Raw genomic sequence first — 27,497 nt, 5'->3', positions numbered from 1 at the left:
TTGAAGCTAATGTGAAACATGAGACTCTAACTATATTTTACTGTTGTCTTATAGAGCTGCATGCCTTCTGGTTCAGTTTTGCCAGTGTGGCAGGGTTTATTGATATGTTTGTTATTGTAAAAGGTTTTATAAGATAAATATTAGCCAAAAAGTTACTTGTGAGCTTGGGAAAAAGCTCTCTGTGTAAATGAATCATAATAGAACAGCTGGTGATTGATGAAAAGCATGAGCACTCTTGGGGCTGCTCCAGTTCGAAGCATAGTGTGTCACATCTCAGCTTTGGTGTTAACATTCAAGTTATGGGTTTTTTTAGGGAAGAGATACATATGTCTGGGGGAATGGAAGGAAGTTCAGATTTTTGTTATTACCAAAAGCCATATAAATGTTCCTTAACATTGAATTAAAATTTAACTGACCCCATTTTCAGGTATTGTATGTCCATCCCAGAAAGTAGAGGGCAGTTTAAGGGGAAATCAAATTCCTTGTTTCATGAACTCCTGTGAACCTAAGCCTTTACTTTTATTTTGAGTCCTTATATATAAAGAAGTTGAGGTCTAGCAATTGCTAATTTGAAAAAAAAAATGTTTCTCACAAAATGTGTGACAGTAACTCTTGGGCTATTCAGGAATCCCCAGATGCTATAGTATCCCTATAAAGAAAGAAATTAATTATTTATTATGGCCAAACTCTACTTAATGGTCTGGACAAGCTGCAGACAGGTTTTTGTCTTATCTGTCGTATGAACCAGCTTCATGTGGTCCTGGCAGATTTCAGAGCACTGGGAGCTTACCCTGATCTCTGGGAAGTCTATGGTAACACCAGACAGAGCACAGGGCAGTAATTCTGCATCTTTGTTCTGTGCTTCCATTCCAACAAGTCACACTCTGCCAGCTGAATGACAAAGACAGAAGAAATTATCAGACCACCCCAAATGAAGGTTTGGCAGCTGCTCATGGGAGGAGAACTGCCAACCATCCAGCACTAACTACAAGAGATCTCTGTGCATGACCTGAGTGCATAAAGAGGCTCAAGCAAACAGAAATATCTAGTCAGAAAACAAAATAAGTGTAGGGAGGCATGCAACAGACTGGAGGATAACACATGCAGGCAAGCATACAGCTTTGCATTTCCACTAGAATTAAATTCATAGTGTTGTCATAACCTTAGCCAGACACGTCTGAATGTGACATTAATTTCTTTTTAAAAATGAGCTAATTGATGCAGCTTTATTGCTGGGTGGACTCTAACTGCTTTCCACTCTACTCTTCAGTAAAATTAAAAACCACAGAGAAAGAACTTGCTAAATTCCTCTTCTAAAGCTATTCTATCCTGAAAGTTGTTGGTTTTATTTTTTTCTTTCCTCATCCAGATGGAAAAAAAAAAAAACTTAGTTTCAAAAACTGCCAGTTTAATAAAATATTTTGTAAATAAGTCTGAATGATAAACTAATCATTATTGGGTTTTTTCCTATATTTTTGCTAATATTTCTGTTCAATGAAAATACTAAAATATTATGGCACAATAAATGAATTAGCATTTTTGAAAGGGTTTTCTATGTGCTTACTCTCTTAATCTGATTTATTAGCATGAAAGGCTTTGGTTTCAAAAAATCAGAATTTACCAGTAGAGATACTTATTTTGGTGTAATGGGGATATATTAATGAGGAAAATTCTGCTTATGGATTGCAGTATTTCCCAATTCCAAACCATCTGAGTGATCATAGATTTTTTTCTTTTGTGCAACAACCCAGTTAATTTTTAATTACTACTTATCCAAATTAAGAAAATTGGCACATACCTTCTAAATAAAATAAAATTAAAAGTCTATTTAATGACTACAGATTATACAGAACATATTGCTGTTTAGTGATAAACTGAAAAATGCTTAAAATTTGTTTTCTATCTAGACATTTTTACCTCAGTTTTCAGGTACAAACTACTTCTTGTTTTCTGAAAGAGAGTTCTTTGTCATTTGGTTCACTGTCTTCCTTGGTAATTGTACATTATGTTGATATTACTTCCTTTCTTTCATGTTAGAAGCTCAGTACAACATCCATATTTAGAGGATTTTAGATTTTTGGTTTGGCCAGTTGAGTAGAAACAGGAAAACAGATATATGTCAATCTACATGATTGTTTATGGTCTTAGAATTAAAGATCCTCTCTAAAACATAAATATAACATTTTCTATGTTTGCAGTCTTTGGAGGTTGATCTCTTTTCTGCTTCTTTTGCAGTATAAAGCTTCTAATTCTATAAATTAGGAAATAGATTTGGTCTTGAAGCAAATAATTTCAGTGAAAACCACAGTTTTTACTGTCTCTATTTTTCCTAATGGAAGCATCTACTAAGCTGAGAATTTAGACTATGTTTTTAATTGCAGGAATAAGAAGTGAATAGCATAAAAGTGATTCTAAAAATAGGGTAAAGCATTTATAACATCTTGAGGTCAGCAATTGATGCCACCTGTGAAGGCTGGATTTTCTCTTTCTAGTCAAATCCCCATATGTCAATAATTGTCCTGGAGTTCTCCCTTCGCCCTGGACAGTAAAAGATATTATCTGCTCATGCAAAATTGTTGAGAAATGCTTACAAATCAAGATGCATTGAATCACTAGCAAGGAAATTCCCCAGCATTTAATTCAAATACCTGAAAAGAAGCTGAATAGCTGACAGATCTTTACAACAGAAGGACTTCATAGAATATTCGTTGTTGATTGGATGGCAGTAATAATGCCGAATGCACTTTATCTCCTGTAATTTAAACAAAAATAAAATTGGATTTTTAAACTTTTGAATAGAGATGCTGTGTCTTTTTTTTTAGTATTGAAATATAGAGACATTCCAATGAGTTTATGAGATATTCCAACAAGAAATAGAGATAATGGATAGTTATTTCAGAAATAGTGTGATACACGCTCCTCTGCAACAACTTGCCAGTTTATACAAATATTTGCCATCTAGTGCAGCCCTTTGCAAACCATTAATTCATGATAGAGCTGTTTATGCTATGTGAGTGCAAAGAACCAAAACAAAAGCTAGTTTTATTTTATTCATAGTGGCTTTCTCTGCAGGTTTGGAGCCAGTATACAAATAATCTAGCTTTGCCTACACTTAATGGAGAGCCAAGTCTGAGAGTCAAACTGGGTGTGCCTCAACTTTTTACAGTGGCAGTCTTGCAGCCCAGCATACCCTCACCATTGCCTCCAAACATGATTTGTCTTCTTTGCAGGTGATGTATCTTGCTTTCACCACCAAGACACTGCACACATTTATTGATTATACCTCTTCTGTTCTGGAAAATTATGGCCCTAATTTTTTATCCAAGGTCAGAGATTAAATATGTGAATGCTGACAGTGTAATGGATTGTGGGGAGGGATTCTTACTTGCCTGATTTCATAGCAAAGAACTGCTCATGGCAAAAATTAATGCTTTCTCTATGAAATTGTGGATCTTTTCATATTTAATACTCTTTCCTGCTAGAATATTCTTCAAAGCTCAGAAAAAAAATATTTTGGTCAAACAAACCCTTTATTTTGTGCAAAATGTTTAATTTATGTGTTGATTTACCAGAGTTTTCACCATTTTTTTCTTGCTGGAAAACATCTTTTCCATGAAATGTCTAATAAAACTCACAAGAAGTGGATATTTAACCCAGTATTACTAGGTAATAATATCTATGCATTCAAGGTAACAGCAATTTTAAAGAAAAATGCCCAATATGTGTTCAAAATGTCCAGCACAGCTTCCCCAGGGGCAAATTCTGCCTAACCAATCTAGCTGACTTTTAGAATCTACTGATTCTACATCAGTGGACAAGGAGAGGGCTACAGATGTAGCTTCTGTAAAGCCTCTGATTTGTGTTTCCCCCAGCATCCTTCTCTCTACATTTCAGATAGATGGATTTGATGGTTGTAGTGTTTGGTGGGTGAGGAATTTGTTGGATGGTTGCATCCATAGCGCAATGGTCAATGTCCCAGTGGACATTAGTGATAAGTGGTGTCCCAGGGGTTCATACTGGGACTAGCATGGTTTAATATCTTCATCAACAGAACAGAGAGTAGAATTGGGTGCACCCTCAGCAAGGTTGCAGATGACACAAAGCCAAGTGGTTTTGTTGACACCTGAGGGATAGGATCCCATCCAGAGGGCCAGCTTGATGACTGGGTCCCTAGGAAAATCATGAGGTTCAAAAGGCCAAGTGCATGGTCCTGCACTTGGGGCAAGCCCCACTAGGAATGCAGGCTGGGGAATGGACAGATCAAAAGCAGCCCTGCCAAGAAGGACTTGGGGGTGTGTTGGTGGAGGAGATGCTGGACATGACCAAGCCATGTGCACTCACAGGCCATAAAGCCAAACGTTTCCTGGGATGCATCCAAAGCAGCGTGGGCAGCAGGGTGAAGAAGAGCATTCTTCCCCTCTGTTCTGTGAGACCCCACCTGGAGCACTGTGTCCAGCCCTGTGGTCCCCAAAACAGGAAGCACATGGGCATGATGGAGCCCAGACTAGGGCCATTATGATGATGAGATGGCTGGAGTACCTTTTCTGTGAAGAAAGGTTGAAGAAAGGCTGGGATTGGTCAGGCTTATAAGAAAGATGAGGGCACAATTTTTGGCAGGGCAATGGTATTGAAAAGAGGGGTGATTGAAGTTAGATATAAGGAAGAATTTTTTGGAATGAGGATGCTAAAATACTGCACAGGTTACCCAGAGAGGTGGTAGATGCCCCATCCCTGGAAACATTCAAGGTCAGGTTGGATTCTGCTCTGAGCAATCTGATCTAATTCAAGATGTCCCAGCTCATTGCAAAGTGGTAACCTCTAAATGTCCCTGCTAGCCCAAACTATTTTATAATTCCATAGCATTTGACATACACTTTACAGTCACATTTGCACACACAATATATTTTTAGTGACACAGTTGCAACACAGCAGGACGCACACAGAAATTTCACATAATATTTCAAGTAAGATTTTCATAATTTAAAAATCACATCCTCTAATTTGGAAGAAAAAGCTGAATATATTTCAGCAGTGGTCTAGTTTTTTTCCTTTATTTCTCTCCCTTTTTGTTTCCTTTTCTTTCTTGGTGCTGTTAAGAGCACATACTATTAGGAACAGAGAAAGGAACCTGACTTTGGCAGATGTTTGTTGAAATCTTTGAAGAGTATGTGTCTGCTTTTTTTCTAAAATACACATGATCTGATCATAGAGAAATTGTTAGGCCAGTTCTTCAGTTCTGTGAGGGGAGTGAGAAATAATGTGAAGTTACAGTGAACCCATCTGGTCAAGCAGGATAATCCAGTTTAATTGCTCTATTGCCAGAAATGTTAAATCACTTCCTGGGAATGCAATTCATTTGGAACATATGGAACTCATTGGAAGGTCTCCAGTGAATTCAAAACTGTACTGAAGAGGAGAGCATTTCTCATAAGTAACAATCATGTTTTCCCACTGGGCAGCATGTAAGCAGCATGTGTAGCTGTATTAACAAAAAACTAAACAATAGGAGGACTGTCTGAGATCTTGTTCAACAAGATTTACTCGTGGTTTACTTTATTTTGAATTTTCAAGAGATGCTATGTCCATTTAGGCTTCTTTCCTTCAGCATTTGAGCAGCAAAAGAATGTTCTGATGAAACTTTTAGCTCATTTCACATCTTAATTCAGAAGAACTGCATTCTAGAAAAGAGATACTTGAAAGCAATCTACCTCATTCTTCCTTTCAATTTTCTGGAACTTAAAGTGCTTCTTCATCCTACTCATCCTACTAAACAGAAGTAGAAATTTTGTGACTTCCACATCTGCCCTGAGGCTTGACGATTTTCTGTATTTCCTGCAATTAAACCCTAGCAACCTCCAAGGCTGCCATTTAACAAATTCACTAAAATGTATACTTCATTGTACACCAACATGTATTAATGATCATCAATTATAAATACTGTATATTTCCAGGAAATAAATTGACATGATCAATGGAATTATTAACAATATCTAAATCTGATATGCCAATATAAACAAAAATCTACATGTTTATGTGAATGATTCAGGCTCAAGGCACTGCCAGTGACTCACAGTGCAATTATAAACATGACCAATGTCTGTTCAAGTCTATCATAAAGCCAGCAGAAAATGATCTTCTCTATTTGTCATTATCATATTCCCATGGAGTCCTGTAACTTCTTCCCTTGAGATGTTCCTCTTGGCTTTGCATTTAGACCTTCTAGAGGCTGTCCCTATCAAATTGTTATCTCGTTTCCATGATACAGCTTATGACTTCAGTGCAGACACTCTTGGTTGCCACATCTTCACTCTTCCAATTTTGGTTGCCACCTCATTGTTCTCTAAGCTATTCTTAGACGAAGCCATCATACCTTTTCTAGCTAACAAAACTCAACATTAAAGTGTGATGTTAACCTCTTCCCATCTTTCCTTCTTTTTGCCTCACCCTCCCATTTGATTCACACTAATGTTCTCTCTTTTTTTCTTGTGCCATTAAGGGCTTTGGGTTTGGGTTTTGGTTTTTTTTCCTGCTTTTTTGCTTCTTTCTCACCTTCTTCTCTTTACAAAGTTCTGTCTTTACAAATTTCCTTCTTGAACTAATATGAATAGTCACTCTGAGATTTTCTTTCTTATTATCTTACTTATCTTAGCCAGTGCAATCACTTAAGTGTGGGAAAGATGAGAAAAAATGCATACTTATTTTCAAAATTATAAACTTTTTATAAAAATTCATATATTATACACTTTTTCTTTCTTTGAAACTAAGACCTTGATTCACTCTGTGATTTATCTTTGGCATGTTAATTTTCCTCAGTCTGTGTTTCCTCAGACTTTGTTGCATTACTCATCCTTCTTCTGAACAAATATATGTTTGTAATAATGCAAGGAAAATTCTTTTCCAGCAAGAGGCTATTTTTGGTTTGAATAATATTAGTCTAGTTGTGTAATATTTTTGGATGTCAAAATCAACCAATGCACATTTAGCCAGACAGAGTACAGGTGAAACAGAAAGAATCACAAAAGTCATATATTAATGTTAATCATCTAAGACATGTTCTAATATAAATTTTGTTGAAATTTGATCCAGAAGGTTCTATAAGCAATATTGTATATAACAAGACAAATCAAATTAAATTAAAATTTCAAAGTCTGTTTTGAGAAATTCTATAGCAAGTCTGAAACTGGTTGGTTTATTTCTGTCCATCTCTCCCTTTGTCCTTTTTCTTTGAATATACAGCAGGAAAACCTGCTGAAAAAAGATTAAGCTAACATAAGTGAAAAGGAGGTGAAATTGATACCTTAACTCATGAGGCAGTTCTGCATACCTTGCGTACCCAATTCGATTTCTCATCCAACCTTTCTTACCTGTGTCCTAAATGCACATTTTAAAATTCTTTTTATATGTTTGACATATAAATTTTTTTTTTGAACTTTACTGTTCATTAAATCTATAACCTAACTTTTTAGAAAAATGCACTCAGAAAGTTCTTCAATATTAGTCTGAAAGAAAAGCATAATACAAAACCAAATTTGCACCCATTACACAAAAAAGAAGTCTCATACAATTTTCCAAGTTCAGAAACAATTATAGCTGATATAAAAACAATTCTATTACTTGTCTCTGAAAATTTACACAGAAAGTATGAAACTAGTATATTATAGAATAGCACATCTTTGAGCCTACAGAAGAAAGATTTGGCATTTCTATCTATTCTTGAGCCGCATGGATTTTGTCTTCCTCCCTCAAAATTATTAAGTAATTTCCCAGTGGAATTTTGTGATCATGTGTTCTTAGGATGATTATTTCAAAATGTAATCATAGGAATATCTTATTAACTCCATCTCCTCCCTTCTTTTCTAGTTCTTTCTAGTGGTAATTACTTTCACAATAGTTTATCAGACACTCCAATGGGAACTGTATGTTTCTCTGCAGAGTGCTTAACACGGTGAGACAGTTTTGACACGCAGTTTTTCCCCGATCTTCTAGACACTCACAAAATTTACCTCAAGATTTCATAATATTTCCCTAATATTACGGGTATCCCCTAAATACTCCCTACTATTTTTTAATAGTGGTATTTTTTTTTTTCTTTAGGCTATGCCAGTTATATCAGAGAAGGAGAAGGCTGGTGAGTAAATATTTACTTATTTTCTCATTTCCTTGCTGTATTTGCTTTTGGAATACCCTGTTACTAAACTAAGTGATAAAAGACAGGCTTCAACTGTGGGCTTTCAAATGTATAGGATTACAGATCTGTCCAATGTCTACGTAAAGGCTATCTATTTTTTCCTAAATAGGGTAATTTCTCTTTCTAAAAAGCAGTCCAGTTTTCTGTGTCATATTAATAATGATGTTTAAAACTGTCCTACAAAGTTGAATTGCAGCTGCTCCATACACATCAGTATTCCTGTAGTTGCTAACTTGTTATTTGCTGTTAAAATGTAGGACGATTTATTAGATGTCTCAATTAACAAACATGGATGCAAATGGTTTTTCTCAAGTCAGTTGAATTTGACTGCTAACTTGGTGTAAGTTTTACTGTCTATATATGGCAAGAAATTTCAGTTACCTGGAGTATTTCGCTGGAGATAATAACATTTGTTTTGGCTAAGTACTTCTAGAATATTGAAAATTTGTTTTTCTGTTCTTTTCTGTTATATATGTCCTCTGAACACTATATGTGCTTTGGTGTTGGTATGTGAATTCTGTTACTGATTGCCTGCTAGGCACTGTCAAATTCTTGTGATAAACACTAGGGATCTCAGCACAATCTCTCTTGAGAATCCATGTTGGTTGATTGTCTTTTATTTTTTTTGATAATTTGATACTGTACTTTGAATATAGCTTGAAAAATACCTCAAAATATCCAAATTCCACCTGGCATTCAGATTTATGTCTGATTTTTATTGAAGATGTTTTCATGCATTAGCCTGGTTCAGATTATTTCTTTTCTTTTGCTTAGGTTAAAAAAATGTTTGAGAGAAAGTCCACAGTATCAGTCAGTACTGTTAAAACTTTGGAGCTATCTACTCAGGATAGATAGCTCCAGGATGTTGCTACTTTAGCTGTTGAAGTTCAGAAGTAATTCCTAAACACTGACCCATATTTAATATGATTTTTCTTTATAGATTTCATAGGCAGCATTATTTGATGTCTCTTTTCCTGAGGTTGTAAATTATGTCAAAACATGCAAACTGATTATAACTGGTCGTACAATTTGTAGCTAATTTAAAATAAAACTCAAAGATCTATGCTTACTTTTTTGGTGTCAAAACTACCTATCATGTCAGTGTTGGTTATGATACAAAATGAATGTATTTTTGACATTCACTTTATAACCTGTACATATGCATATGAGCCTCTCTCTCTTTTCCTTCTTTCTGGTCAGATTCCTGTGCTATGTTTTTCTGTGGACAATATAATATTTAATATTACAAATATTAAGTAGAACTTCATGCCACATGATGTCAGTTTGCTAACATTTCCATGCACATGAGCACAAGCTAAACTGAGAATGAATATGTGGTTGCCTTTTAATCAGTTTTGGCTTTCATTTAACTCTACAGCTCAGGAGTTCCTGAGGTTAAAATGGGTTATTTTGCAATATTAAGAATGCATGAGAGATATGATTATCAAGATCAGGCCTAATGTCTTGGTTCTAGGGCCTGGAAGCGTTATTTTAGTCAAGTTCAACTGGATCTTGATTCAGATAGTCAGATCCCATGCTTCTCAAAGTAACTTGGCAGTGCTTGATCATTTCTGCTTCCACTTCACCAGAATGATATTGCCTATAGTCATGAATGACAAAGACATACCTAAGGTACGAAAGCCTTCAAAATAATATAACATATTTTCTTATTTGCTGTAAGAGAACAAAAGAAATACTGATTTTGATATTTATTTGGAAATAACAACAATCTAAAGTTTTCTAGTTTATATTAGCACAAGCAAACTAAAATGTATCACAAAATATTACAGAACAAAAAGAAGCTGTTTATTTTATTGCTGGCAAAGCTAATAATTTCATAGGTAAAGAGACTGAATGACCTTGTATTACAATTGGATAGAAATGCACTCAGGTTTCTAGTGAAACATCTTTTCTCATTTTGAGAATTTGAACTAATATTCTCTTGTAAGTCCCTCTGGTCTACTTACACTATTTGATTCCATTTGGGACTGGAATAATACAAGAGAGTAGAAAGGTTATTATTACAATGTTCCTGGTTTAGAAATTTTATATATAAAGAAATAAAACCCTCTTTTAACAAGACTTTCTATTCTGTAGACTCCAGACACCTTGATATTTTCAAATGTTTTCCTATAGGCAACCAAACATTTAGATCCTTAAATGGACTAAGCACCTTAGAAGTTCACACATTACTGATTATGCTTACAACATTTTTTAATCCTTGAAATTAAATATTTTTTCAATTTTATGTATTTTCCAACAAGCAGTAAATTTTGACATCAAACATAAACTCCATAAGATGGAGTACTTATCAGAAAAACCAAAACACTACCATACCATTTTTAGATTTGGAGCAAAGCCAAACATCTGAAAACATTGTTGCTTTTGTCAATTAATAGCTCAAGAGTTGCATAACAATTTTTTTTTAATAGTGGAAAGCGCTGTAAAACATGTAATTGCAAAATGCCTTTGGGAAAAATCTATAAATGATCAGTATATTGAGCAGAACATTGACCATGCCTAAACACGTACACGATTGCTTCCACTTGTGTGAATTAGGGCACTGCAATTGATGTACTGTGGCATCAGCTATTTCTGAGTAATGCATGTTTAAGAAGTCTCAATATTGTTGACATTTCTGGCAATGTTGAAAAAATAAATCTTTCAAAATAATATTTTGAGGTAAAGATCAAGCAGTATGCACAGTCAGAGAAAATGGTGGCTGAATCCAAGAGATGACTCAGGACTAGTAATGTTGGCACCTACATTAAGGATGCAAGCCAAGCGAGAAACCAGATTCAAAACACTATTTTTTCAGATTCATCTGTTTTTCTTTTGCATAAATTACATATTTGCATGCCTTTACTTACCTTGCTGACTGTTGTGATTTATATTCTCCAATTCTGCCCAAAAACTGTGAAGAAATTTGAAGGATGGAGAATTTAGCACACCTCTCAATAATGGAGGTGTCTGTGTCAGGGTTTGTAGTGTTGACTCCATTTATAGTCTAAAAGTAATCAGCAGCTGAACCTTTGGTTCACATGGCCGTATATCGGCATCTGTTTTACTGAGGTAATTCACATATGAGACTTCATGAACGGTATTGGTTAACTCTCCACTAACTGTAGACTCGAGACAGCTCCTGACACAGATACCGATATTCAGTACAATGAACCCACTGTACGCTTCCTAATTCAGGGCTAACTTCGTTTCTGGAGCAGTGTTCCCAAAACAAAGGTGAAATGACTTTAAGCCAATATTAGAATTATTGCCTAAGCCTTTTTGTGTACCTGCTTCATGCTTTCTCAATTTATCCTCAAATATTTGTAGGGAATAGTGAACTCTGTTTGTGGCTCAGAAACATTGCTACAACAGAGCCAGTGGGAGGGACAGAGCAAATATCCACATCTGGTCACAGACTAGCACAGCTTATTTCTCTTGAGGTGATGGAACTATATGCTATCAATAAACAGGGCAGAAGGTTTAGTCTAGCCCTAAACAAATTTTAAGTAAATATTAACACCATTGGTCCATAATGTTCAGCATTATAATAAATAAGTGAGAATAGCAATTGAACAAGCTTTTGAGTTTTCATGACTCCATCAAAATATCCCCTTGTGCCATAAAAATATGCTGTGGGAAAAGTGCACAGCCTTTTTGGGTAAATCTCAGTATTGTCTCTAACTAGTAGGTTATAGAGAACTACTTCAGCACAAATAAAAGTGTCAGACCATGATATGTAGAACAGATTTGATAGCCCATTTCTCATCTGTGTTTTGATAATCAGCAGGCAAACAGGAGGATAAAACATGAAGCACAGTAAAAAAGATCAGTGGATCTCTTGCTTGCATAGTCCTTGAAAGAAACTCCCCAGTGTCAGTATTAAAATATGGCCCTAGCAGTGAACAACTCTTTTTTTTTCCTGCATCTATTCTAGATTTCTGGCAAAGGCACTATTTAATGAAGTACAGTTCTATTCTCCTTTGGTGTTAATTTTCCTGGTTGTCTTTTGATTCAGAAGGAAGAAAAATACAGAGATGATTAAAGAGGCCTTAATGGCAGGGTTTTTCCTCTCACAGGCTCTAATTGTCAGTGTCAGGCAGCGGAGTTCACTTGGTGCTCAGCCCCATGGTGAGATGAGCTGCAGAGCAGGAGGTGATGGAGTGATGAAAGGTGGGTCGGCTGTCTGTGAGAACTCACAGCAGGAGGACCTGGAAAATCCAGTACGACAGGTTCACTATCATGTAACATGGCACATAAAAGACCAAATGCTTGGTTCATTAGGTAGAGGTCTTTTCATTCCATTTAATTTAACTGCAGCTTTAGTCAAGAGGGAAAAACAATCTTCACTAGATTTTACAAACATATTCTAGATCCAGAGAAAGCAACTTTTTCTATGAGCAGTATTCACTAGATGCTTTTTTTTCATAAAGTCATTAAGGGCTCATGCATATATAAACTGTTTTGAATCTAGAGCAAACATTACAAAATTCAATTTGGCTACAAGAGATCAGTTTCCACATAAACTGGAGAGAAATACAAGGTAATTGGCACAGTTACTAGTTTTCTGGCTGCCTTAAAATAACTCTAGCCAGTATTGTGGAATAAACTAGGAAAATGAATTATTAATTGTTCCATTTAGCAAGTGTTTTATCTGGTTTTAGTAGAACAATCTTACTAGAGTTTTTGTGAGACCTTAGTATGAAGTCTAGCTTCTAGTTAGGTAATCCTTTTTTTTTTTTTTTCTTGTCAATGTTGCAACACTTATAAAATTTGGTGTTTGTTTTCTAAATAACAATGTCAGGTGAGCACTCACTTCAATCTGTCATACTGAAAAACAGTTTTAGAAGCTCTGCCAGAAAATGTATGGATGGCTACCAAACACTAAAAATTGTGATAGATATATTTTTATTCCATTGCTATTCATTTTATTACTAGACAAAATGATGGTGCCAATAGATACTGAAAGCTGACCTCTCATGCTAAGATTTTTAATCATTTTTGGTTGTTTAGTTTTCTTTATTTTTTTCTACATGCAGTAAAGTAGCTGATGTCAGGATTTTTGGTATTTGGTTTTTAGTGGCTTATTAACCACACACTAGTGTAGTTGTTCTTCTGAATAAATTAATTCACTTTAAAAGTCACATTATATTCACTGGCATGTGGACATAAACATACAAACTTTAAAACATAGCACTGTGAGAAGCCAAAGGTGCTGTTGCAATTTTCCTTATGTTTTGGAGGAAATAGGAGGTCCTAGGACTGCAGCTTTCATATAGAAGTCCCCTTCAAACCATGGTAAATGCACTAGAAGCAGGATGATGCCTAAAACTCCTCATGGCTGCCTCTAGTACATTACTTTTGCTAGTTTTAAAGAGTGAAGGTTGGGGTCAGGTAGTGTGAATGTGCTCTGAGGGGAGCCAGTGATAAGAAGGCTGTGCACCACTGGAGAAGGACACAAAAGTTCAGGTACCAGCCTGGACTGAAAAACAGGTGTTTTATGGAACGCTAAAAATATTTCCATTAAAAAATTTTATAATGACTAAGTTCCTCTGCAGTATCTGGGAACTAGCAGAACCTGTTGTGCATAAAATTCCTTAATCAGCTTCTATTTTCTTTCCCCACGTACTTTGTGGAGAAATATGGGCCGTTAGTATGGACCTGCTTTTACATTTTTTGTAAGGGCTTCTTAAATCAAAATATGCTGTTGTTATCTTCAAAGGAGTTTAATTTTTTTCATATCTTTAATATAATCTCATTTATTTACATCCTTAAATGCTTAGACAAAGAAGCTTAACTGAATTATTTCAGGCTAGTAACGAGGCTAGGCCATTATTTTTATATTGTGTTATACATAAATATACTTTATTATACACTTTAGGGTTTTTTTAGTCATAATATCTTTCTAGGCTTCTCGATGATTTTGTTAATTATGGAAACAACTCTAAATATTTATTTGATAACTATTCAAATGTCCTTAATCATTTTAGAGGAGACAAGCTGTACCCAGGTGCCTTATATTCCTGTGGTGAGCAATCAGATCTTGAGTCCTCTGCCAGTTTAATGTCTTTTCTTAAGTAATAAAATTATCTTATTCAAATCAAGATAGTTCCCTGATAGGAATAAAATTTTATATAGAACCAGCTGAGTGATTACTGCTCCCAGCCATCGTGCTAAACCTTTCAATCCAATGTGTTTCTAAGGCAACGTGTGCTTCCCTATTTAATGCAAGTTGTTCTTATCACAGAAATTATGTGATTATAAAAAATCCCAAGCATTAGCACTGAATTATTTTAAAGATATTTGATATTAATGATATTTAATCACAGATTGCTATATTGTAAGAACATATAACAGACTTTATCACCTATTAGTGAAATACACTTAAACAAAGAATAACTCTCTTCAAGGAGTTATTCAAAGAATAACTCTCTTTGGAGGCTCTTACTCCAACTTTCTGTTTAAGCAGGCCAGCCCTGAGTGCAGACTAGATTGCTCAAGTCTTTGTCCAGTCCAGTTTTGAACACTTCCAAGAACAGAGCCTGTGCAACCTCTGTAGGCTGCATGCTCCACTGCTGTCTTGTCTCCACAGAGGAGACTTTCCTGATGTCCAGTCTGGTCCTTTCTGGTTTCAGCTTAGGCCTCTTGTCTCCTCCTCTCCTCTTCTGTCATCCTCGCATGCACAGTATGAGGAGTCCAGCTCCATCTGCTTGTTGCCCTACTGTGAAGTCCTGGGAGCTGCTGGTAGGACCCCAGAAGCCGTCTCTGCAGGCTGAACAAGTCCTGCAGCCTCAGCTCACAGGCCAAGTGATCCAGACCCTGACCCACCTGGTGGCTGTCCCCTGCACGTCCCTTTTATCAGTGTCTTTCTTGTGTTGGGAGGACCCTGAGGCTGGACTCAATGTTGCAGGTGTGGTCTCACAAGCACTGCACAGAGGGATAATCCCTCCCCTCCATCTACAGGCCATGCTTTTATTGATCCATCCCAGGCTGCTGCCAGCTCATTTTACTGCCAGGGCACACTGCTGGCTCATGCACAGCTCACTGTCTGCCAACACCCCAGGGCCTTTTCCATAGAGCTGCTCTCCAGCCGGTTTTTTATCATTTATTTACCCACCCTTACAGACTGTAATATACCAACTTACAAACAAACATATTGTGGTAATTGTGCTCTTTGTTGTCAAAACAGAAAATAGAGCAGGAAACCATGAATTTGTTACTTTCAGGCAATTCAACTTTGTACTACATTATAAGTAATTATAATATGTTCAGATTTTAGAACACCACCAAACAGACTGTAAACTGGTACTTAGTATATTCTGGTTAGTGTCATAAAATTAATGTTAATCAAGTGGCTTCTCAGTATAAAGTTAGCTATGTGTTACACAGTGACTCAGTAGCATTTATATTACCCAGGCCACATTGTAATCTCTTTTTGAACTGCACATCAGAAACATTCTAAAAGAGGTAGTCCCTGATCAAAAATAGCTTTTAAATCAAACATGATCAAGTTGTTCTTTCTTCCCTTTTTTGGCTGTAACAAGTGTAACAGAGAATGGTGATAACCAATTAATCAAGTTATTTCTAGGCTAATTTTCTTCAGACTGAGTTCATGGCAAAGACATGTGTTGATTCAATTGAAATGTGAACTAGTTCACGTGGTCCTAATTGATACTGACATGCTGTCATGAGATTGTGGTTTCTAAAGTAATGATGTTACTGTCGATTTGGAAATCAGGTGATGGTCTTTCTTTTTCAATGTCCAGAAATAGAGGCAGCTTCTGAAAAGATTAGGTGCCTACAGTCAAATTTTAGAATTAACTTTTGACTATATTTTAATAGCTATTTAGGTACCTGAAGATGAAAAACAAGCTCTCTGTGACCCCTGGTAATTTTGCACCAATTCCCCGTCAAGGTTATTTTTGGGCAGTAAAGTCTGTACATGGCACAAAATTATGATGATACCTGGTCATTTCTGAAAAATTTAAGATGCTCTTCTTTCCTTCTTCAGGTTCCTAGACAACATTCAAAACATCTGTAATGTATTATGCTCCTGTGTTCATATTTGAAAATAGGACTTGAACTGCTGAATTGTTTCAGAGCTGTTGAAGATGAGCCAAAACAAAACTTGAAAAATTTTAAACCATGTTTAATAGGAAGAGCTTAGAGTACTTAAAATTAAGTGTTAACTTCTTTTTGTGTCTGATAAAACAGAAGGGTAAGAAATGGCTTCAGTTCCAAACCACTGGAACATGAGCTTGTTTTTTGTTCCTTACAAGTGTATAAGGTACTTACATGCTCACTTTACTAGAATAAGAAGTTGCTATTCAAAAATTCTTAGGGAAAAGAAAGAGGTCTTCGATTTCTGATGAGAAGACATCATTAGTTACCTGTGATTCTGTGTCATGACTATTTACATTTCCCTAAGGACATGCTGAAAACTCAGGTTTTCAGAGAGAAACACCCAAAAGCACACAGAAGTGTCTTCCTGATGCAGAAGCATCCTTTGCAGAACAGTGATAGGTCTGGATGTAACTGCAGTGTCCCAGGTGGCTCAGACTGGGGTTTATTTTATCCTTGATGGAAATGTCAACCTGTGCTCTGAATGTCTTCTGCTATAGCAGGTCATGTTTGAGAGAATTGTGGCTTCTGCACACAGTGTGTTCAGCCTGAGCAGCTAGACATTTTATTATCTATAAACTGAAATTAGCAACTACACTGACAAAAAGTGTTTTCATAATCCTGAAGATTTTAAATAGCTTGTGATATCTAGTCATCAAGTTTAACCATTTTCTCAAATCCTCTCTCCAAATACTCTTGTAAAATTAGATTGCTATTTCACATATCAGGAAATGATGATTCTCTAACATGTAGTAAATGCTCATGGTCTTTAAAATGCACCAGTGTACAATTCTTATATGTAAAGTCAGTTACTTGCTTCATGCTTTATTACCTCTGTCAATCTACCTCTGTATTCATTTTGACTGTTAATGGATTTCCCCTTCGTGATATTTTAGGAAGAATCAGATAACTACTTGAAATGGTTGCTTAATTTATAAGTATTACAAATCTAGAAGTAACTGAAAAAAAAAAGTTTATTGATAGACAAAACTGCCAAATGTTCTCTAAGCTATGAATCTGCAAGGAGTTATTCATGACCATTCAGACCATGAGTTATTCAGATGATCATTCTAGTCACATGAGTTTGGACTGAGTTGGGAAGTAGAGATTAGCTAAATCCCAGTCTAATATGATTTCTCTGAAAGTTTCTCCATGTGAATATTCTCTTTAATTTAGATCATTAGTTAAAATCCCAGTCTATTCTGGATTGAGTTGCACGTGCTGCTGTACATTGGCCTAAAAGAAGAGGAAATATTTAGTAACCAATTTCAGAGTGCTAGCCAGGTATATCATATCTCAGTAGCTGTCTGTGAGCAGAATTGAAAGGCAGAGGGGAAAGTAACCATGGATTTTAGCACATATCAAAATACAGGCTTGAAATTAGAGAAGAACAGCTGAAATATCTGTTAAAAGGCAAATAAAAGTATTAAATAAACTATAACATCCTCTAGGTAGGTGTCTAATTTACAGTGTTATCATGGGATGTGTTTTCTTATTGCAAGGAAGAAAAAGAAAGACTGATACTTTAGTCAAGAATTCATCTATCAATTGGTTAACATAAAATAATGTTTACAGTGCAATCCATCAATACACCAGAAATATTTTTCTCATGTAGTTACCATGGGAGGCACTCAAAACAGGGATGAAACTACAGGATGCTCAGAGAAGGCCAAGGCTTTGTTTTGGTGGTATAGCTCATACTTAATCTGTGAGTGGGATAACATTTTTTGTGTCAGCAAGTGTCTGCTCCACATTTGTAACCCATATACCTGGTCTGGTACAACTTTATCATGTGTATCAGGTTAATCAATTTTATCAGGTATAAATTCATCATTATCAGTGAATTCCACTCACAACTGGAAAATGAAAGCTATATAGTTTTCCTAAAATTTCTTCCCTCTTTTAAAAGATGTCAGACTAATGCTTTTTATACAGAATGCCCTTAGGACTTAGGTCTGGCCCTGTGTTTTGATCCATGGATCCAGCCTAGCATTTGTAGGAAAATGTCTTTTAGCAGCCATTCAATGAGCTGTTGCAGGGTCAGACAATAGCAATGGATGATGTAGAAGACACTGTTCCTGGCAAGCTAGTTAGAGGAGGATTTTCTTCTCCTAGCTTGGAAGTGGTACTGGCTTTTTCAGCCACAGATTTAATACCTGCCATTCTTTTCAACACTTAGTTTTTGCACCTCATCTCTTTTTTTTGTGTCCCAGTACCATACTGGACATGTTTATCACTCTGTGTTGATAAACATTTGACTTTTCTATGCAATTGCTTGTCTCTTCCTGTAAAAGAATGAGAGGACATCAAATAGGGTTGGCAGATTCAAAACAAACAGGGGGAGGCAATCTAGAACTGAGCTTTGGAGCTCCTCACCTCAGTAGACTGCAGATGCTAAAGTTATACACAGCTTTAGAAAAAAACTAAACAAACTAGTAACAGAGAAATTGATTAGCATAACCCTTTCTTCAATAAAATTAATAAAAGTTCTTACCAATAACTTTTGCAGGACTTACCCAAATCATAATTCTCTATATACCAAATCAAAACTTGCCTAGAATGCCAAATTAGTAATGCAATGCATTCTCTAAATATTGAGTTTAATTTTAATGGGTCAAAATTGGTAATTGTACTAAAAGTATACTAAATATTCAGTCTTAACATGTGCATTGAATATACTTTTATTCATGGGTCTTTTTTTTTTTTTTTTTTTTTTTTTTTTTTAAGAGGCATGGTTTTCCCCCAGGAAACAGTATCAATTATCCATCATCAAATTAAGAATCCTATATAACTTATACAGCAACAGCAAAAGACATCTACATATTAGGAAACTTTCTATCAAAAGCTAAAGGGATCTTAAAACTTGCAGAAAACCAACCAATGATCAGAATAAAGTCAATGCCATTCTTCAGTTTAGTAAATTGCAAAGAGAAAAATATGAGTGTATGTCAGAAAAATTAAAAAAACACAAATATAACTAAAGAACATACTAAAAACTGTAAATATATATATATATATATATATATATTGCAGATGTAATCAAAACTTGGCATAATTTTGTCTTTAATGAGGAAATGAACATTGGAAAATGTACTAAGAAAGTTTCCAATCTAAGAAGTTGCTACATGTATTAACTTTTGCAACACATTTCAAAGGCATTTCCAGAGAGGCAATGTATGCCACATTAGCCAAACTAAGACAAATAAGAAACAGACGTTTTTTAATAAAGCAAATCTAGATAAAAATCTTCAGCAAAGTAAATTGCATTTATTTATCTTAAAATACTGAGAGATAAGAAATGAGCCATGTTTTTTTTTCCTCAAAATAATCATTATAGCTTAAGTAAGTTAAGCTAACTCTACTGATCCATAGAAAAAAATTCCACATCTGGAAAATCTTTGCTTCATCTGTGTTGGGGTTTCATGCTTTTTGGTGCTTTGTTCACCAGTTCCCATTATTCTAACTTCAACCTCTCCCTCAGGAGCATTCCAATTCCAATGGAAGAGCATTCCAATTCACTTAAAGATATAGTGATAATTTAATTTCCTGAGATATGCTTCCTTACCTGTTTCCCTAAACAAAGCAAAGTAAATCCTCAAAAATAAAGCAACTTAAAAAAAAAAAAAAAAGGACAATGTATCTTTGAAGCATGCTAAAGTGTGGACAATTATTTTAATAGATTGAAATGAGATCAAAAATTGTAATTGTCAAAGATAACAGAGAAGAACATTTTTTGTTATTGTAGCTGTTTTTAGCAAATAGAAGTTTAGACACAATCCAGCATCAAAATCTCCTGTTTGCCACGGACCATTCACAAGCAGCACTGCTTAAAATCTGAACTAAGTATTGGCCAAATGCACGCAGTGCAGACAACCAGAAAATATTTGCCTCCTGTATTCCCTTCTGGCTACACAATTGCTTACTCTTTGCCTCTGTATTTAGAAATCCAAGAGATAGATTTAGAAATATAATTATGACAGAAACAAAGTAGCACAACCAAAGTACTTCCAAAACTGGGATATTTTTTTTTTTTCTCTGTTAAAGGAGCTGTGGGCTGAGTTACAAACGTTTTTTTCATATGTATTGTCAGAAGAAGGTATGGGCTAAATAAAAAATAACTGGAAGTGCACACATCCAGTCACTTAAAGGGCGCCTGTTTCAAGAACATAGTCACACAGCAGCATCTGAAAAACTAAATTATACAAGAGAAGGACTCAAGTACAGGCACAGAGTTGTCCCAGTTCTTTAGTTATTATTTTTCCTGCTTGAGTTTTAGCCCATGTCATTCAGTAGTTTTCTAGAAAAGACCCATGAATGCTTGAAGATAAGATCCAGGTAGGAGATTCACACTTACTGTCATTGAGTGGTCTGGATCAGAAAGGTCAAAGAGATTAATTCATTCTGACATCCTTTGTCTACCACAGACTTCTCCAGGTTTAGTCCTTGCTTAGAGGATTCAAATAAAAATTTATGAGCAAATCTTCCTCTCAGGGAAAGATCTTTAACCTCTTGTAATGCACGGAAAATACACCTCAGTGAGATTCTAGCATAAAAACTTGAACCACTGTTTTCACTTATCTCCTCTCTCCACTTTCCCTCCTTCTGACAAACTGACTTCAAGGTTTTTAAGTTTGAACTTCTGCTGCAAAGGAGATTTAGGAAATTAATTTTTTTTTTGTTTACAGAGAACTGGATCTGATAACTGCACATTTGCCTTTTAATTGTTTACCTATCATGCAACAGTTACTAGTTCAGGATGGGAAAAAAAGAAAAAAACAGTGAAAATTAGCTATACTGCTGTTCTGTTACAAGTACCTGGAAAGTGGGGCACAAATGACTTTCAGCTGCTTCCCTAAATGACAGGGCAAGGTAATCCCTGGCATAACTGTAAAGAAAGGTGTGGTTGACAATGGTAGGCATTAGCAGCTATCCTAAATTATCCTCCCTGTAGAGCAGCTTTTTGTAGCGGAGTTTGCTGCTCCAGTGCTCCCCTTCTTCTGGGACAACCTGTGGAATGGGCAGAGTTATGCTGAGCCATGCTTAGCACTTGCCACTTATCACTCCCAAACCATGCTGAGCTACTAGAAGAGGTAAGTGGAAGTCACTGTAGCCATAATTATAGCCTGCATGCAAATTTTCCGCATGAATGCTCACTCTATCAGCAACCTAACAACAAATTAATGAAACTAGAGAAAAAAACTAGAGAAAGCCTCTGCGTGTGACAGAATAAAGAAGCTCAGGTACAGGGCTCCACATTAATTCAGTAGAAAACCACCCCACTTTTAACATCCTGACCCTATCAACACTGAGGAAGCATTGCCTTACCAATGCCCTCACATAGCAGGAATCCAGATGGAATTTGCTTTTATTTCTAATGGACCTTTGAACAGCAGATCTCACTGATAAGAAGCAGAAGATTTCACTGCTTCAGTCAAGTGACTGTCAAGTGAACTCAAAAGCATATTACTTTCCTGAGCCTGCAGCAATTAGACATTCACCCATTCATAGAACAGTCCTTAAAGAAACAAGAAAAGTGTGCTGTGTTCTCTGGTTTATGCTATAAATAGTAAAAATTTTGGAGCAAGTTACCTTGATCAAGAAAAAGTTAATTTATATTCCCAGACATTAAAAATATCTGTATGTTAACACAGAGACAATCAGCTGACCCTATATAACTCTAACTGATGGATAAAATAATTTCAGAGGAGCACTTAACACCAAATGGAAATTTAAAAGTTGATAAAATTTTAATTAAAGTTTATTCCTGAAGAGCATCCAAATAGATTATAGTAAGAAAATCAAAGAGTCATGGTTCTGCTCTTCAATGACATTAGAAAATAGGTATGCCATTATGATTAAACTAGCATAATTTCTGTAATATCTGATTATCTTTAAATGATTTTGAAAGTGCAGTACAATATTTTTTAGTTCCTACTTTGCCAGCTGTGGGTCTGTTGAGAGAAACACAGTGCCTAACTTGCAGTCCAAAATCAGTAAATCTTTTCATATTTAACCCTGAAAGGACACACATTGCTCTGTAGCTTAGGCTGCAGTGATTCATGTTGACAGCAGTATTAATTCATGAATGAATGTGCTAAACCCTGTAGGTCACTGATTCATTTTAATTGAGACTTGGTTACATTTCCTATCCACCCTTCTAATTTATTCTGGACATTTTGGGACTTTTTGGATTTAACACCCAAAGGAATTTCATAAAAAATAGGGACTTTGTTTCCACTTTCAACAATCAGGATTGAGCTGGGGTCCCGTCCTCAGGCCCTTCAACTCTATGCTCTTCTCCAAGCCATTCTATCTTCACTGCCTTACCCCAAACATCTCCTGGTGGACTTTCCCAAGGAAGGCCTGTGCTGTTTGCAGCCTCCAGTTCCAACGCTGACCCCAACTAGCTTGCCAGATCTCTGACTGTGAACTCACATCTTCATTCTAAGGGACAATTAATTCTTCTAGAATAGCTAAAGTTTTTAAATGAACCAATCAGTTTTTTGTAGTGTGTCCAGTATTTTTTAATAATATATATTTTTAGTTAGCTTACACAGAAACAAAAATAACAAACCCAGCATTCTTTTTCTTGAATCACTTTCCTTACTTTTTTGATATATACTTCTGGCTTAACTCCAGTCATCTTGAATAGCTTAGGATCTTACTGTAGGTCATGTTGTGTCACTTGAATAGAGGAGGCTTTCCAGCTCATTTTTCAGAGCATTTTCATATCCACTAGCACAATCATCAGAAAGCAATGACTCAGTCTATGATAAGCTGTCAAACTGAGTTAGTCTCTACCATCTACTGCTAAAGTTTTCTTGACACCTATTCAACAATTCATTTCATTCATAGTTTCTCTTTGATAAGTTTCCATTCCTTCCATTCCATTCCTTTTCCTCCCAGCTAGAAAAGAAATCTAGTACCCCTGGGGCTATTTGTCATGAACTGTCCACCTGGCAAGAGCTGACCAGAAAGGATACTTAGAGTCTGAACCAGAGCCTGGAATGAAGCTTCCTCATTCAGTAGCACCTACAAAGGCTCACAAGCACATTCCTGTATTAGCATACATAGCAGCCAATAGAGTCTACTGATTCTCATAAAGTGGATGTCTTGTATCCTTTGTCCACCTTTCCCGTATGCATTTTTTCATGGTTCTTTTAGAGTGTTCATTCAACATGCAACCAGGTGAGCATGCTTAATTATCTCATATTTCATAGGGAATAGCTCACCAGTTGGAGACCATGCAGCACTTCAAGGGGAATTGAATACTTCTCTTCACATTCTTGCAGTGTCTATACTTCATTTTTACTTCATTTTTCATCTCTTGGTGTTACAGCAATCAGCTGTAGTATGTTCAGACTCTAGGAAGTCTTTCTACCTGAAAGGTTGAGAAAGACATCTCTAAAAGTTATCCTAATTGTTTAGCTACGAATCTCAATGTGGATTTGTGTTCAAAGGCATGCTGTCAGTTTTTAAATGGAATTTATAATCTGGTTTAGAGTTCAAGCAATAATTCCTGGGTTTCATGATGCATGAATCTGCTATGTTTGCAAAATATATATATCCCTCTTCATGTCTTCAGTGGGCCAGACTGTGATTCACCTTAGCACAAATAGACTTAAAGTTGTAACTCCCTGAAAGAGAGCTTTGTTTTGAAGGTGAGTCACAGTGTTGCATCCCCAACTTTATTTCACTGCCTTCTAAGTTCAGGAATTCAACCATTTGCTGTAAACTGGATCATTGAAATGATTCATATTAGGTCTATTTTTTACCCTATGTTGTTTTAATGAGCTGACTTTCAACAAGCTGTGCAAACAGCCTCCCCAGTACCATATGAGAGAACAGTTTGGTGCAACAAGGGACACAGGCAAAAAGACTTTGAATTATGAAATACTTCTTGCAGCAGCCTTCTGCTGCTAGTGTCTTGGGAAATAAGTGCCTTAAAGAGGCTGCACAAAACTTTGAGAATTTGGTAGAGAAAATGTATTTAAATACTAAAATATGCAATTCTAACAGACCAAGAACTAGGACTATGTGGCTACACAGCCATTCAGATGATACTAAACCAGCCTCTTTTATTTAATAGAAACTTTGGAGTCCCTTCAGAAGTTTGAGACTTTTACAGGCTGTCTTTTGCAGACTAAACATCTCCTCTTCTGCCCTTGTGTTTGCTGTGTTGGCCTATATGAGCTGCACAGACATCCTCATCTGGACTCTTGGTACGTGTGACTTGCCTCTGTTACACTGCCTTTTGTGACTCTCCAACCTGTACTATGCCCATGACATTGGTCCCCTAATCTGTTTCAGCTGAACTGATTTTTATGTCAATCCTTTAGCATTTCCAAAGTTATGTCACACATTCACAATCAAACCATGCCTTTACATAGGCTGTTGATATATCATCATGCTCAAGTCCTTCCTCTTCTTGCTAAGTGCCACCATTCCTAACAGAGGTCTCCACCATTAACACCCTTTATTAGCTTTCAGGCATATAAAGATCATGTAACCTTGGTGCAGAGAGTGCTCTGCTGGGAACTGTAAAAGCAGTGTGTGTTTACAGTAACACTAGACACTGAATTTCAGAATAAGTCAGCATTTTTTGCCCAACAGGAATCCAGGACATCGGTTCTCAGGCAAGGAGGAGCAGAGTGGACCTAAGGTCAGCATGTGCTTGCTGTTAATGCACAGTTCAGTTCTTTGTTTCAAGCTTCAGCCCCACACTTACCTGGCCTTTTTTGAGTTTCCTTGCTTGGTAGATATTAGGAGTTAAGAGCTGGTCTCGCCTTATTTTTCTGAGAGCTCCTTTCATGGGACTGTCATTGATAAAATAAATATAGTAATTGTAAAGGATTGCATGACCTTTTTTGAGTTTCACAGATTCATTCATGTCTTTACAAACCATGCACAAAAATGTGATGAAGTCAATTTTTTCCATAAAAGGGTATGGAAACATCTAACTTTCAACAGATTATGGAGTTTTGCAACTAGCATGAAGTTAAATCTGACAAGTGAGCAAGGCATTTACAGAAGAAATTACAAGGTTTTAAAAAATTGATACAATCTAAACTTCCCAGGTCAAATAGAAGATATTTCTTTTGGATATATTACATTTACTTCATAATGCCTTTTAGAGAGAAAAACCATATCTACTGAGGATCAAAATATGCAGTAGATTTTGGTGAGCTTTATACATCATAGGTAACTATGACACCTTGTTTTGGTTGATGATCAGCAGTACTTTAGTGAAAACAAAATGCATGGGCACAGATGGACAATGTACATATGAAGGTCTTCAGTTGAAATTAAAGTGAAAATACTTTTTCTGCAGTCTTCTCATTCCAAGGCATGGTAAGCTTTAAAAATTACATCATTCCGCAAGATGAAGACTACTAAAAGGTGTTTAAACTTTGAAGGCCAAAATCTAAAACCTAATTTATCTTTGATCTAAAATAATTTTCAGTATCTGTCAAGGATGTATTTAAAAATATTCCTGAAATGTATTTTAAATGATACATTATTATTAATCCTAGGTGCTAGAATTTATTTTTTAGTAATTTGGTTGTCCAGATGCTGAAATGTTACAGTTCTTACATAGAGGAGGAGTTTTTCAGCATCAAATAACTAGGTTAATTAGGTTGAAATTAATCTAGTCCTATTAATTGACATTCAGAGCCATCATGACTTGATAGGGACAGAGCTTTTCAAAGTTTAGTATTGAAGGACTTATATTAAAACCTGGGGTTTAGTTGCCCTTTTGGTTGTTCTTATGCATTTTGATATACAGTTTATATTTAAGTCTTGACCTTTTGAAATATATTTGTTTTATTCCTGACTTTTATAGAGAGTTATCTAAGCTCAAATTTTTTATCAGTACACTGACAGCTGCTCACTTTAAATTTCAAACAGTCTATAATCAGTCTTTTAAGAAAAGTACATCAAAACTAGAAGGGTATAGTTGCTTGTTGTACAAGAGTATATTTTCTCCTATAACTTGTTGTGGAAGTTTTCATTGAATGTAAGGAAATATTTAATGCCTCCATATGCAATTTTTCTAGTATTGACTAAAGGGTAGTAAGTTTGGATTGAAAAAAATTAGCAGCATCTAAGTTTTGATATCTAAATATGCCATCTGAAGAATTTTAATGTTTCTCCTTATTTTGGTTCCTTATCCATAAAGTGTTATAGAGCACCAATGACATTCAAAAATATCTCCTGGATATCTTTCAAATATCTCCTAAAGACACACTTATTATATATGCCTTCAGAAAGTTGCCAGCATCAGCAAACAGGGCTGAGCTGATTTTAAAAAAATCCAGTTATAATTTAATTAAACTTTCAGTTATGACTGAAGTTTTGATATGACAAATTTTATGTCTGAGTAGCTGGTCCTTTTTCATGGGGAAGGTGTAGCAGGTAATCAAGGAACTACAAAACTTTCTGAGCAAAGCAAACCTACTTTCAGAAAATGTTCTTTCTAAAGAAGTTATGTACTGTGGTACTGATATAGGGTTCCCCTAATATTATTCTGCTCATTTGTCATATTAAATATTTTTTTTTCAATTTTGATCTAATTCCTGTGTTTAAATACTACATCGAGGACTTGCATCACAGCTGATAGATGTGTCATCCTGTTTTACATTTGCACAGGGTTTTTTTCCTTTCCACACATATTTTTTTGTCCATACATAAGCTCCACAGATTAATTAGCCTTAGTTTTGAGGAAAAACATACACAAACACAATACCCTCCCCAATACCAACCCTGTGTTTTGAAACCTTGTACTGCTTTAAAACATGTCCACACTTTCCTTGATGTGCTCATGCTTTAAATACTTCTTGGCTCTTATCATTATTCTTCCCTTGCATTATTAGCTGTCATTTGGCTGAGCAGAAGAGGTTTTCATCTTTTCTTGTAAATCAAATTCTCTAGCCCCTTAATAATTTTTCTTGCTTTTATCTGAATACTTTCAAAATTTGTTTATGTCTTTGTGGTACTGGAGAGACTAAAATTACATGCTGCATTTGAGAACCAATTTATTTGTGCCAAACAGAGTATGTCTGGTTGCTCTTTATGGAAATCCTGGGAAAGTAAATAATATTTATTTTTCATAATATAGATGCATGAAAAAAATATGATGAAAACTTCAGAAAAAGTAAAGAAGAAATTACATATATTTTACCACACT

The 27,497-nt window shown here is 35.7% G+C and overlaps 1 protein-coding gene across 7 annotated transcripts in view; it reads left to right on the top strand.

Annotated features, from left to right (window-relative positions):
- Positions 1-27,497, top strand: part of DLC1 (DLC1 Rho GTPase activating protein) — a 214,348-nt gene that overhangs the window by 79,161 nt on the left and 107,690 nt on the right. For 6 of the 7 annotated variants that reach the window (XM_072928209.1, XM_072928207.1, XM_072928208.1 and 3 more), the window contains one exon: positions 8,095-8,128. In XM_072928209.1, the coding sequence (XP_072784310.1) occupies positions 8,095-8,128 (34 nt within the window). Of the gene's footprint in view, positions 1-7,881; positions 7,946-8,094; positions 8,129-27,497 lie in introns of those variants that run through there. The other variant, XM_072928210.1, reaches the window with a different exon arrangement.

The sequence above is a fragment of the Taeniopygia guttata genome, chromosome 4 (assembly GCF_048771995.1).
Source record: "Taeniopygia guttata chromosome 4, bTaeGut7.mat, whole genome shotgun sequence".
NCBI lineage: Eukaryota > Metazoa > Chordata > Aves > Passeriformes > Estrildidae > Taeniopygia > Taeniopygia guttata.
Note: the sequence above shows the minus strand (reverse complement) of the source record. Positions and strands in the feature narration are given on the sequence as shown.